The sequence below is a fragment of the Aotus nancymaae genome, unplaced genomic scaffold, assembly GCF_030222135.1.
Source record: "Aotus nancymaae isolate 86718 unplaced genomic scaffold, 86718_ANA_hifiasm-v0.15.2.pri h1tg000029l, whole genome shotgun sequence".
In the NCBI taxonomy this organism is placed as follows: domain Eukaryota; kingdom Metazoa; phylum Chordata; class Mammalia; order Primates; family Aotidae; genus Aotus; species Aotus nancymaae.
Window position 1 is genome coordinate 17634397 of NW_026988442.1, and position 13519 is coordinate 17647915.

Here is a 13519-nt window from a genome sequence, read left to right on the forward strand (position 1 = left end):
CAGAGGAAACCGTGGTGGGAGGGAGGATGGAACATTCTAGAAACTGCCAGAAGCCCAAGTGGCTGGAAGAGAGCATGAGGGGGAGCAGGTGGGAGGTGAGGTCACAGAAGGAAGCCCAGATCATCATGGAAGAGTTGTTTGGATTTTATTCTATGACATGAGAGAGTTATTGAGAATTTGCAGCAAGGGAGGGCGGTCGGGTTTGCATCTGCAGAAGACCCTCTGGCTTTGGGGCAGAACGGACCACGGAGTGTGAGTGCCTGCGCAGAGGGCAGGCAGGAGTTTCCTGCAGTTGCTGAGAGCTGGGACTGCACACCGAGAAGTGCACGATGAGAAAGCAGTTCCTGGTTCAACGGGCAGGGCTTGGAGGCATTAGATCTGGGGATGTGAGTGAGTGATGGATGGGGGCCCCTTGTGAGATGGGAGACATCGGGACTTTGGTTTGGGGTATGTCAGGAGAGGATGTGCAGTAGACACGGTGGTGCATGGGTCAGGGCTGATAAGAGTGGGACACGGCCTTGTGCTTCTCTGCAGCCCCAGCTGCTAATGCACTGACCCCGGTGAACAGGCCTGGTCTGCGGGCCCCTCCCAGCCTGGTGCCATCTTCCCAGGTCAGCAAGGCAGTGTCTGTCCCTCTTAAATGGGCAGACAGAATGGAGCAGAGCAAAAGAGACCCTTCCCCTGTTCCAGGCTGTGTGCTCCTGCCAGTGCCACCAGGGTCCACGTGTCCTGGCCAGGGCCTCGTCCCCACTGTCGGTACAGCTGGAGTCCTCCCGAGGACCCCGAGGTCCAGCATCACGGCTTCCCTCACTCCTCAGATGCCTCCACCCCTGAGCTGGAGCCCAACTCGAGAACGTCCACTGAGTCAGGCCTGCGGCACAGGAAGCTGGGTTCTGATCAGTCCTGGCTGGTGGTGGCCACTGCTCCGGTTTACCAAGCTGGGTGCTGTACTAAGTGATGGATGTTTAACTTGTCCAACAACCCTCTGCAATAAGCACTGTTATTATTCCCATTCTACAGATGAAGCAATAGAGGTTCAGAGAGGCCAGGAGCCCAAAGTCACACAGCCTGGATGAGGCAGTCGGCAGCCAACCCTGCACACACTGGGGCCATCCTTCAGCTGCCTCTTGAGGACCCAATGGGCCTTTCCAGCTTCACTGGGGTGGGCGTGAGGAGTGGAAGAGAGCCTCTGCTCCAGGGCCTGCAGGGCCTCACACGTCTCACCCAGTGGAGGGGGACAGGAGAAGAAAGAAATGGTGACCTTAGGAACTGCCCAGCTGGCTCCTGCTCTGGACATACCAGGGATGAGGAGAGCACAGGTGTGGTGACTGAATGGTGGACACAGGACACGCTGAGGCCAGGGCCGAGCTGGGGCTCAAAGGATGCACACTGGACCTTTGGCCAGAGGTGGCCTCCATGGGGACACAGGCCTTCCAGCATCTTCCCCTGGCCAGTGCTGGGGCTTCCAGTTCCTTCAGCTGCCAGTGACATAGAATGGAGGACTATGGTGGGGTGGAGTGGAGCCCCAGGATCCAGGCCTGTCTCTGCCCATTTAGGGGACATGTGACCTAAGAAATCCCTGCCTTTCCCTGGGCCTCAGTTACCCCTCCTGTACAATGAGATGGTGCATCAGGATGCGTGCTTCTCGTGTGTATCTCATTTAATTTTCATGAAACTGGCCAGGTGCTTCGGCTCACGCCTGTAATTCCAGTACTTTAGGAGGCCGAGGCAGGTGGATCACTTGAGGCCAGCTGTTCAAGATCAGCCTGGCCAACATGGTGGAAACTGTCTCTACTAAAAATACAAAAATTAGCCAGGTGTGGTGGCTCTGCCTGTAATCCCAGGTACTCAGGAGGCCGAGGCAGGAGAATTGCTTGAACTCAGGAGGCAGAGGTTGCAGTGAGCTGAGATCGCACGACTGCACTCCAGCCTGGGCGACAGAGCAAGACTGTTTCTCAAAAAGAAGAAAGAAAGCGAAAAAGAAAGAAATAAAGAAGGAAGGGAGGAAAGAAATAAAGAGGAAAGAAAAGGAAGAAAGAAAAGAAAAGAATAATGTTCATGAAACAGTAAAATAAGTATCATAATCTTCACTTTAGAGATGAGGAAACTGAGGTTTAGAAAGGACAAGTCACTGTCTCTGGATCACACAGCTGGGATGCAGTGAAGCTGGACTCATGCCCCTCTCTCCCTGGCTTCGAATGAGGCCATCCACAGCTCAGTGCACATGTGTGTGGCTGTGTATATGCCCAGTCAGAGCTGCACCCTGCAAGGTGTGTGAGGAGTGGGGCTTGGGGGAAAAGCGTGCACCAGAGCATGGGAGGAACAGTGCAGTGAATGTGGGTGGGTGGAAGGAAGCGAGAATAAGCAAACATACAACTCTGGCCAAGTTTCTTTATCACCTGCAGTCTTAGTTTGTCCATCGATAAAATGGGGATAATCACAGTCCGCAATTCAGGGCCGTTTAAATGAGATGATAGAAAGTCATGGGCACAGGGCCTGTTTGCTAAATAGGTGCCAAAGTTCTATCTCATCTGCTCTTTGCAACAGCCCTGGGGTTGGGGGAGAGGAGGTGCACATCTCTCAGATGGGGAAACTGAGGCGTCGAGAGATGTGAGCTGCACAAGGCCACACGGGATTGGGATTTGAACCCAGTGGGTGAGCTGTCACCACTACCCCACACTAGCAAAGAGCAGATATCGGACAGATTGTCAATACTGGCTGGCTGGATGGGTGAATGGATGGCCAGAAAAATGAGAATGTGCACACAGTCCCAGGGACTCTCTTCCCACCAAAGCTGCCTTGGGGGTTTCTACCTGGTTTCTTGTGGCGGGAGGGCAGAGGGGGTGGGAGGCCTGCAGCTCCAGATGCCTGGGCCTGTTGCCACCTGCTCGCCCACTTCTGCACCTGGAAGGCTGTTGTACCCTGGCAGGTGAAGAGGTTCGGAAGGCTCCCGTGCTGCGCTGCATTTGGGCTCACAGCCAGAGATGCTCCCGGATTAGAGGGGAATTGATCCCCTCCGTGAGCCACTGTGGCATGATTTACAGGCCTTGGCGAGTTCCAGGCAAGACCGGAGCAGGTTCCAGCCATTTAAATATGATTACCCGGTGCTTCCATCTTGATTCTGCCAGTAGATCATGAATACGGGGGACCCGGGATGCCCACTGAAGCCTCAGAAGACAGCTCGACCCACACCCAGGTCCACCAGTCTGGGTCAAGTGGGTCAAGCCTCGTCCCGACCCCGACCCCTGCCTGAACTTTCACCATTAGAATGTCATTCCTTTGGTGTCATGCCCCAGCCCTGAGTTTAAAGGGCCTTTGTTTCAGCGGGGAGAATATTGGCCTGGGTCTCTGAAGACTCATGTTGGAAACCTAGGGCACTTTGGTCAAGTCGCTACCCCTCTTCTCCTTGCACCTTAGAGCATGAGCTGGAAATGGTCCTGGAGAGGACGAAGCTGTGCCCTCCCATTCTGGAGATGGAGAAGCAGCCGCATGGAGAGGATGCCGCCAGAGGTGACTTGAAACGTAGAGGAAGCAGGGACGGGGTAGGGCTCAGTGTGCCTGGTTCCCGGCCCACTTGATGGAGGGAACTGAATCCCAGTATCAGAAGTTGGCCAGGCCAGGTGTGTTGGCTCACATGTGTTATCTCAGCACCTAGGAAGGCTGAGGTGGGAGGATAGCTTGGGCCCAGGAGGTTGAGGCTGCAGTGAGCTATGATCATGCCACTACACTCCAGCCTGGGTGACAGAGCCAGCCCCAGAAAGAGAAAAAGAAAAAGAAAGAAAGAAAGAGGAAGAAGGAAAGGAAAGAAAAGAAAGAATGAAGGAAAGAAAGAAAGAAGGAGAGAGGTGGCCTGCCTAACCCTTTCCCCTCCACTCAGCCCCAAACAATGTCCTTGGAATCGAATGGGCCTCCTTCTTGTGGTTTAAAGCTCAAGCTCTGCAGACTGGAGGCTGGGACAACCAGCAGTGTCACCTCTGCACCCACTGAGTCTCGGGCTCCTCATGTGCAAAGGGTGGTGTTAGCAGTGCACGCTCATAGCGTCACTCTAAGGTTTCAGGAAGAAACGTGAACAAGAGTCCAGCCCAGGGACCAGCCTGTGGCCAATGCAGGAAGTGTGGTTTATGATTTGGAATCAGAAAGATCCAAACTGGGTCCTGGATCTGCCACGTGCCAGCCGTCAGACCTTGGGCACCTCTCTGGGCCTCAATCTCCTCATCTGTAAAATGACAGATTCAAATCTGTCAGTGCTGTGAGCACTGAATGGAAAAACAGGTTGTGCACTCGGCACATGGCCTGATACAATCTAGGCCTTCAGCAAATGATGGCGGCAGCTCATTGCAATGAGGAAGTAATAACCCCTGCCAGGATGTGAGTGTCCGGCTTCACCTGGTCAGCCATAGCTGAGTGCCTACCACGTGCCGCGCTCTGCCATGGCAAAGCGACAAGCAAAATCCACTCAGTCCTTCCTCATCGAAATCGAGATGTGCCTTAAGTATAAAATGCACACACCAGATTCTGATGGCTTGGTATGGAAAAAGGAATGTAAAATATCTCATTAATAATGCTTTATATTGAGTCCATATTGAAATGATAATATTTTTGATATACTGGGTTACATAAAACAGATTATGAAAGTGAAATTCACCTGTTTCTTTTTACTTTTTTAAAATGTAGCTACTAGAAAATTTAACATTACACAGGCGGCTTGCATTTTACTTCTGTTGGACAGCATTGGTCTAGCTAATTACTCACAACCATGGAATATTTAGACTGGCATTAACCACACCATTAAAGTCAGTTCAGGATTTTAAAAACACTCCTACAAGCAGAGCCTTGTAATTGGCAGAGACCCTGCTGTCCTGCCGTGTTTAATAAGCACTCGGTTTGCAGGGTGAAGGGCCCTAGGAGCCCCTCCCTGATGCAATTAACTGCCTTTGATGGGGATTGTCATTAGACTTCTTGCTGGGACAACACAGATACATACCACATGTACTTACTGGCCTTGGTATAGTGCAATTTGTGGGTGTAGGTTCAAATCTGCGGGTCAAAGCCTAGAGGAATACTATGAGCTAAATGTGTCCCCCAAATTCATATGTCAAAGCCCTAACTCCCAACAGGGCTGTATAGTATTTGGGGGTAAGGAATTAAATACGATTAAATGAAGTTGTAAGGGTGGAGCTCTGATCTGATAGGATTAGTATTCTTAGAAGAAGAGACACCAGATATTAGGCCAGGTGCGGTGGCTCACACCTGTAATCCCAACAATTTGGGAGGCCGAGGCGGTCAGATCACTTGAGGTCAGGAGTTCAAAACCAGCCTGGCCAACAACCCTGTCTCTACTAAAAATACAAAACTTAGCCGGACGTGGTGGCAGGTGCCTGTAATCCCAGCTACACTGGAGGCTGAGGCAGGAGAATGGCCTGAACCTGGGAGGCAGAGGCTGCAGTAAGCCAAGATCCAACTGTTGCACTCCAGCCTGGGCAACAGAGTTGGACTCTGTCTCAATAAATAAATAAGAAGAGACACCAGAGAACTCTCCTTCTCCCTTCCTTCTTTCCTCTCCCCGCCTCTTCCTCTGCACATACAAAGAAGAGATCTTGTGAGCACACATCCAGACAGCAACCACCCCCAAGTCAGGAGAAGAGGCCTCAGAGTAAAACCTACCTTGCTGGCACCTTCATTTTGGACTTTCCAGCCTCCAGAACTGTGAGAAATAGATTTCTGCTCATTTCTGCTTCACCACCCAGTCTGCAGTGTTTTGCTACAGTAGCCTGAGCAGACTAGGACAAAAGGTTCTTTGGGCCTCTGAGAAGTGCTCTCTTCGAGAAGCCACAGAGTTGGATGTCTTTTGAGGAGCTGCTTGGCTGCAGAGGTGATGACGGATCCTGTCTGACCTCCTCAGGCAAGTGGCATGGGGAAGAAAGACCCCAGCCTAGAGTGGGAGACCTGGGTCCTTGGCCTGGTTCTGCCATTCCCTCACTGAGATCCTAGGCTTCTCTCCACGCCTTTCTAGACCTCAATTCCTCCATCTACACAAAGGGTACATGATGGTTGATCTTTATCTTTATTTTTAATTTTTTAATTTTTATTTTTTAAGACGGATCTTTGCTCTTGTCGCCCAGGCTGGAGTGCAATGGTGCGATCTCGGCTCATTGCAACCTCTGCCTCCTGGGTTCAAGCAATTCTCCTGCCTCAGCCTCCTAAGTAACTGGGATTACAGGCATGCGCCACCATGCCCAGCAATTTGGGTATTTTTAGTAGAGATGGAGTTTCTTCATGTTGGCCAGGCTGGTCTCGAATTTCCAACCTCAGGTGATCTACCCAACTCGGCCTCCCAAAGTGCTGGGATTACAGGTGTAAGCCACTGCGCCCAGCTGATGGTTGATCTTTAATGATCTTCTCTGTTAAAAATTAGAGATGCTGGCTGGGCCTGGTGGTTCACATTTGTAATTCCGGTGCTCTGGGACACCAAGGTGGGAGGATCTCTTGAGGCTAGGAGTTGGAAGACCAGCCTGGGCAACATGGTAAGACTCTTATCTCTACAAAATATTTTAAAAATTATCCGGGTATGGTGGTGCACGCCTGTAGTCCCAGTTCTTCTGGGGCTGTGGCAGGAGGATTGCTTGAACCCAGGAGTTTGAAGTTGCAGTGAACTATGATAGTGCCTGCCACTTTATTCCAGCCCAGGCAGTAGAGTGAGACCCTGTCTTAAAATAAATAAATAAACAAATAAATAAGAGGCCTTAAATTTAAATTTTAGGTTTTAGATTATGTCTTCCCTCTGTGTGGTCTACTCAGACTGGAATCCAGAAGGAAAATGTCAGGGACACTCTCTAGGACTTCATGGTGATACTAGCCTGGCAAAGGCAGGAGCCAGAATGGATGAATTCCTGCCCCCAGATCCCCTGCTGTCCCTGGTTCCTAGACCTTGGCCCAAGCATGGCTCTCAGCCTGGATAAGGCCTTCCTAGGAGGTCCAGGGGCCCTGCAGGAGGCAGAGTGCAGAAAAAGGCTCAGAGCCCATCCAGGTGGAGAACGTGGGTCTGCGTCAATCATGAACCAAATGGGCAGAGGGGCCAGACCTGGGGCTCCTACGATGGGAGGGTGATGTGACTGTGGAGGCCAGTAAAGGCTCCTGCCCAGTGGAGAGGGGAACAGATAAAGAAATCAGTCAGCAGAGGAGAGAATTAACTCAGACCAGGGTGGGAGGTCACATATCGGCCCCCTGTGCCCACCTCCAGAGGGGAGCTGGAGCAGAGGGGCTTCCTCATTCCAGGAGGCTTGCTGGGCTCAATTCAGGGAACCCCTGTCCTCCCACCTCTGTTGGAATCCTTACTGTAGCCTACTGGATTCCTGCATGAGACACACCTGGGGTGCTTAGTGAGCAGGCAGATCCCCAGATACCCACCGCAAAAAGCCAGACTGAAAGAGAACCCCCAGGGGTGGGGCCTGGGCATAGCCAGTCTCCCCAGAGATTCTCAAGTTCACTAATATCTCATAACTGTCTGTCTAGACCAATGGTGTTCAATCCTGGCTATGCACTGAGATCACCTGGGGAATTTTTTTAAAGCCCAATACTCAGATCTCACCTGAGACCAGTTATGTCAGAATCTCTGGGGTGTGCCCTGGACATTTATATATTTTTAAAGCTCCCCAGTGATCCCAGTGTGCATTCAAGGACTGCCCCAGCTACAAATCAATTCTAAGAGCCTCAATATGACATCAGGGGAAAAGGAGAAGTTGTGGGTCCCAGATAAGAGAACTAACTTGCCCAAGGTCACACAAGGAGGTGGTGGCAAAACCCATCCTGAAACCCAGACCTGTTTCCTGACCATGGGCCAATTTTTTCCTGACGCTGCATCTCTTTTTAAAAACCAGAGCCCAGGCAGGCAATGCCCACAGTATTTCACTTTAATAATGTTGGAAACCGGTACAGTCAGGGCCACCACAGTGGTGGGGCGGGAGCCTCGATGGCGATTAGTGGAGCCGTAAGTCTTTCGCTTTATCCAAATCTTGGGCAGTAATTTAGGAAATTTAATTAAAGGGGGAGAAATGGGGACACCTCGAGCTCCCTGCCTCCTGTTATAATGAGTGAAATACACCGGGTTGTAAAAGGAAATGCTGTCTGAGACGCAGCTCCGATGTTTTATTGCCAAGTTTTATTCGCTGATGTTAACGTAATCGCTGGAAACCGGAGCTCTTATTAACACACATATTTTCACAATGCGGGGCCCCTCCTGCTCCCCCCTCTCCCTCTGAGCTTGTTCACCCACCTCCTAGGGTCAGCCCTGCTGCTTTCTGGGCATGTCTATGCCAAGCGTGAATTTCCCTGCCGGTTTCATACCCTCCCGTGGCAGATAAGACTTTAATAGAATTCCATTGCTCCTCGGAGCTCAGTAATGCACTCTGGAAATTAGGCGGCTACATACTAAAGCCATTGTTCCCCCTTATAAATGGGCTCTCTCAAAGCCAGTGACCATGGGGGCTCTGATAAGCTCTCATGAAGCCTTGCTCCACATGTTATTGGTGTGTTAAAAGGTGCAACTCTGGGCTTACATTGCTCATTGTTAGGGGCTGATACATTTAAGTAGTTTCTCCATGAATCAGGCAGCCTAGGTATTTCCCCTCTCTTGGCATTGATAGATGAGCAAAAGGAAGCCATTTAGACGGTGCTATATAGGGCCCCAGCCCACATGGTGAATGATTTCCAATGCCTGGTTTAATTTATTTTTAAATGAAATTTGTTATTGATTCTGGATTAAAAGGACAAATCTTACGGCTGTTACCACTGACAGAGCCACAGTGCTCAAGTGACACCTCTCAAGGAGGGAAGGGAGGGTGGCCTCTCTGAGTCAAGGGAAGGGTATGGAGACTCTCCAGGGAGCTTGGCGCAGCACTAAGGGGCAGTGCAAGATCCCATGCTTAGAGGGAAGTTTAAAAATATCATCTTTCCCAATTGAAATACTTGATGTGATGCTCACTTCTGAGCCTCATTTGTGAAATGGGAATAGCAGTGATATTTGCCTCATGGCATCCACACGACCAGTAGATGCTTGTTTAGTAGCCTCCAGGGATGGGAGGCTTTCCATCTCCTGCAGCATTCCCAGAATGAAATGACTGACAGGCGCCACCCACCTTGTGAATTCCTAGAGACTGTTTCCTGGGCTAGTCTTTGCTTCCCTTTTGCCTCCACTAGGCTCTCAGCTTCCACAGTGCCCAGAGATTGCACTTGCACTGGGAAGCAGACAAGAGGTGCAATTAATTACACAGGGGAGGAGGATGAGCTGGGCATGTGTCCTTTCACACCCGGCCTCTGCCCCACCTCACTGTGCAACCTTGTGCAGGTTACATCATCTTTCTGAGTTTCCGTTCCCCGTCCATAAAAGAAGGAAGGGAATAATAGCAGCCTCAGGGTTGTTGTATGAATTATAAGAGATCATGGGTGTGAATGTGATTTGTAAACTGTAAAGTGCAGTTTAGGTGCCGCAGGAAATACAAGTGGGGCATTACGGTATAGAGGAAGATCCCTGAGCTGGGAGACGGAGGACCTTGATCCAGTTCTGTCATGAGTGGCTGTGTGACTCTGAGAAAGTGAATTACTTTCTCTGAGTCTTAGTTTCTTAAGATGCCAAGAGGGTAAGTTGAACTAGATGTGCCCAGGCCTGGGAGCATAATGCCTAGGCACATCTAGTTTAACCTATCCCTCTTGGGTAGGTTGGAATCAAACATATGGAATTTTTTATTGGTTCTGGAATCAAACACATCATGGCCTCGCTATGTCACTTTGGGTAAAATACCTAACTTTTCTGAACCAATGTCCTCATCTGTAGATAACAAGAACACTATTCAACATGTATCATGTATTTGCTATGTGCCTGGCATTGTTCTAAGTGCTTTCCATGTAGCAACTCCTTTGATCCCCACCATCCTGCTGTGAAGGAGTTACTATTACCCTTATTTTATCGATGAGAAAATTGAGGAACAGAGAGGCTAAGCAACTTGTCTAAGGTTACACAGCTACCAAATGACAGGATTCAAAACAGAGAATATAGCTCTAGAGCCCACACTTCTAACCACATCATCCTACCCTATATGGCCTGGTGGTTCTGAGGATTAAGTGGAATAATGGAAGTTCTTAGGGCTGTGCTGGGCATACAGTGATGAGCCAAAAGAGGTTGGGGGACTGGGAGAAGGCAGCAGGCATTTCTTTCCATGGGGACTCAGGCTGAACCTTGGCCAACTGGGAACTTAGCTAGATAGAGGGGAAGGCATATAAGCACAGGGGAACGTCTGGAAAGGGTAAGGATGTAATGAGGCCAAGGCATGCCCAAGAGAGCACAGGATATGTGCAGGAGGTGAGACCAGGACCCTGATTGCAAACTAGAGAAGTCAGGATTTCTCACATAAACAGGCCATCAGAGGGTTTTTAGCAGAACTATGACATCATGAACATTTTCAAAGGGATACAATCCCTGGATGTCTGTCCTTGAAGGAACCTTGACCTTGTTTCAGGCTTCAAGGAGAAAAGACTTCTGAAGGTCAGCTGGTGGACTAGGGGCACAGCAGCAATGTGCTGCCGTCCCCCCAGACCACTTCCTCTGCAGCCCCGGAGCAATCTCTTGTTTACTCCTCTGTCTTCTGATCTCCTCTCCCTTTCTGTCCTCTTGCATGTGTCTGCTCCCTCCAATCTGTGGTATAAGAGGAGAAAGCCCGTGTTTAAGTCCCAGTTCTGTCACCACAGTCTCCTGGTGAGCCCTCAGGCTGGGGTTGAAGGAGTCCTGGGTTTTAGTTCGACTAGCATGGTGGCTGCTATGTGATCTGGAGGATTCTGTTTCCACATCTTTATGATGGAAGCAGTAGTCCATTTCACTGGGAGCGAGGTTCAGGGGATTTAATGAATGACAAAACGCGTGTGTAAAGTCCAAGACACCTGAGCAGCCCAGGATAACCTAAACACCACCTCTGTGTGGGAAGAAAGTGAGAAGTGAGAGAATCAGGCAAACACGGCCCCTTCCTTCAGGGCGTGTTGGTCCCGAAGGTGAGGGGTCGACTCCTGGGACCTGTCCTCGGTGCTGAAGGGAGCGCGGGACTGTGGATAGTGCTGGAACACAGTGCTTGTAAGAGCAGGACATCGTGGGGGAGGTGCACTTAGTTTGGAAGGAGCTGGATTGTTGCTGACTAACACGGGTCCCATCCGGTGTGCTACCCCCAAAAATACTGGAAGGGGAGGTGCTAAGACGGAGGGAAGACAGCGAGGGGCTCTGTATCTCAGACTCTAACCTCGTTCTCAAGCTTGGACGGCGCTGTCCACAGTGCTGGACGCAGGATCCACCTGTGTTCTGGAGTGGGGGGTGGGCTGTCGGAGGGGTTGACCCTGTTCGGCGGAGACGGGGGAGAAAATCCGAGGGCCTGTCCGCTGTGTGAACCCTAGCATCAAAGGGCTAGCTGAGACGCTGTCCGCGGTGCCGAAAGGATAGGAGCTGAGAGCTGGCGCTATCTTCCTCCGTGGTGCTGAAACCGGGAGGACCAGGCCGTGTGAGCCGCGAGGCCTGGGGAAGCGCGAGGGATGAGAGTAGGAGGGACCCCGCCCGGGAGTCAGGGGCCTCGGCTGACTCGCCGTGGGACCTCAGAGAAGCTAATTCTCTAGTTTCAGGTGCTTCGTCATGTTTTAAATGGTACCACAGGTCCACCCTCCAGTCTGTACTGAGGATCTGTCTCATCAGCTCCAGTAACACGGGTTGGGCAGGAATTGGAGGACTTTGTTGGAATTCTTGCTCTTGGGAATGGGAATGGTGCTCTGTCCCCCTCCCCTGCCACACATACGCACACATACACCCACGCTCACGCTTGCACACACGCACACACACAAACCCAATTGAGGCTCATTGGTTTAGGGAAGGAGCCTACAGTCCAGAAGGGGGCGATCCCATCCACTACATAAGGCCCAGTATCTTCAGAGCCAGGAGCTGCAGCAAACTGGCCTGCCTCACTCCCATTACAAAGCATCGAAAACTGAGTCCCAGAGAAGGGAACACCGACAGTAATCACTACTGAGCTCCTACCACGCCTGCGGCATTATGCTAAGTGCTTTGCATGCACGATTCCGCAAATCCTCACCAGGACACCCGCAGACAGCTATTATCCCGCTTTCTCAGATGAAGACCTCGAGGCTCAGAGAGGGGTAGACACCCGAATGCGATCACACAGCGAGCCAAGGGCGGTGGCAGAGCTATCACCAGGTCCCCTGTGTCTCAGCACAGGCTCCCTCCCGACCTCGCCCTCACCCCCAGCCCACTGGCCCCCAACCCCGGCCCCGCCCTGCCGGTAAAGTTAGGATCCTCTGAGCGCGCTGGCTGGTGGCGGCTGCCCTGGCTTTTCTCCCTCTCCCCGCTGGACGGTGTGTCTGTGGCTGAAGCCCGTTGGGTCGTGCTTTGCGGGAACAGCGTCCCTGGGGTGGCTCTCTCCGCCCCATCCCGGCCCCGCCCCCGCTCTCGGGCAGGGGAAAGTTGCGGGTACCGCTTTAAAAATCCCAGCCTGGGCAAAACTTTGATGATAAATCAAGCAGCAGATCCCTCCGCCGCCTGCTCCAGGCGGGAGGAGGGAGGGGAGGAGGGAAGGGAGGAGGGAGGCGGGAGGAGGAAGGAGGGTTCGGCGGCGGCGCGGCGTGGCCTTCCGCGGAAGGGAAGAGTCCCGCAGTCGGAGGCGGCCGGCTGAGCGTGCGCTCGCTCCCCGCAGCCGGGGCTGGGCCGGAGCCAGGCGAGGGCTGGGAGCCAGGCGGGGCCGGGGACAGCGGGCGAGGGGCAGCGGCCGGAGCCGGGGAGCCAGGCCGCGTAGGGCAGAGGACGGCGGGCACGGGGTCTGCGGTCTCTGGGGCCCCGATGTGAGGCGGCGGCGCCCCCGGCCCGAGCGCTCAGCATGGGGGCCCCGCTTGCCGTGGCGCTGGGCGCCCTCCACTACCTGGCACTTTTCCTGCAACTCGGCGGCGCCACGCGGCCCGCCGGCCACGCGCCCTGGGACAACCATGTCTCCGGCCACGGTGAGTTCGGTCTCCTCCCTCGCGGACTTCCCCACCAAACCCCACCCCGGGCCGCGCCACTCCAACTTGGCCGCCCCAGGGCTCGAACCGGCGTCGGTAGTGGCGGGAATCCCGGGACGCCCCCTGCCGGCACGGTGGACCCGCCCTGGCACCCCAGCCGGCTCTGTGGAGGAGGGGGCGCACCCCCGAACCTCCTGCCCCACACTCGCACGGATACGCACACCTCCATGGCCACACCGATATGCACCGCCGTGGACACACAGACACAGTCGCTGCTTTCTCACACTCACAACTCCTACCCTGCACATCTCCACACGCTCCTCAGGTCCCCCTCCTCACTGCAAGCCCTTACACTTATGCCCACTATACACGCACATCAGGCACTGCGCCGGTGGGCTCACTCTGCCAGCTGGCGCACACGCTTTGCCACAACTCTTGCCTGCCCACCTGCAGACAGACACTGGTGCGCGCGCACACACAGACA

At 52.8% G+C, this 13519-nt stretch overlaps 1 protein-coding gene across 1 annotated transcript in view; it reads left to right on the forward strand.

The window, feature by feature from the left end:
* The first annotated feature begins 12691 nt into the window (after positions 1 to 12691).
* VSTM2L (V-set and transmembrane domain containing 2 like) overlaps positions 12692 to 13519 on the forward strand; it is a 44325-nt gene continuing 43497 nt past the window's right edge. Inside the window, exon 1 of the mRNA XM_012455041.2 lies at positions 12692 to 13035. Coding sequence (XP_012310464.1) covers positions 12915 to 13035 — 121 coding nt within the window. The 5' untranslated portion in view covers positions 12692 to 12914. The remainder of the gene's footprint in view (positions 13036 to 13519) is intronic.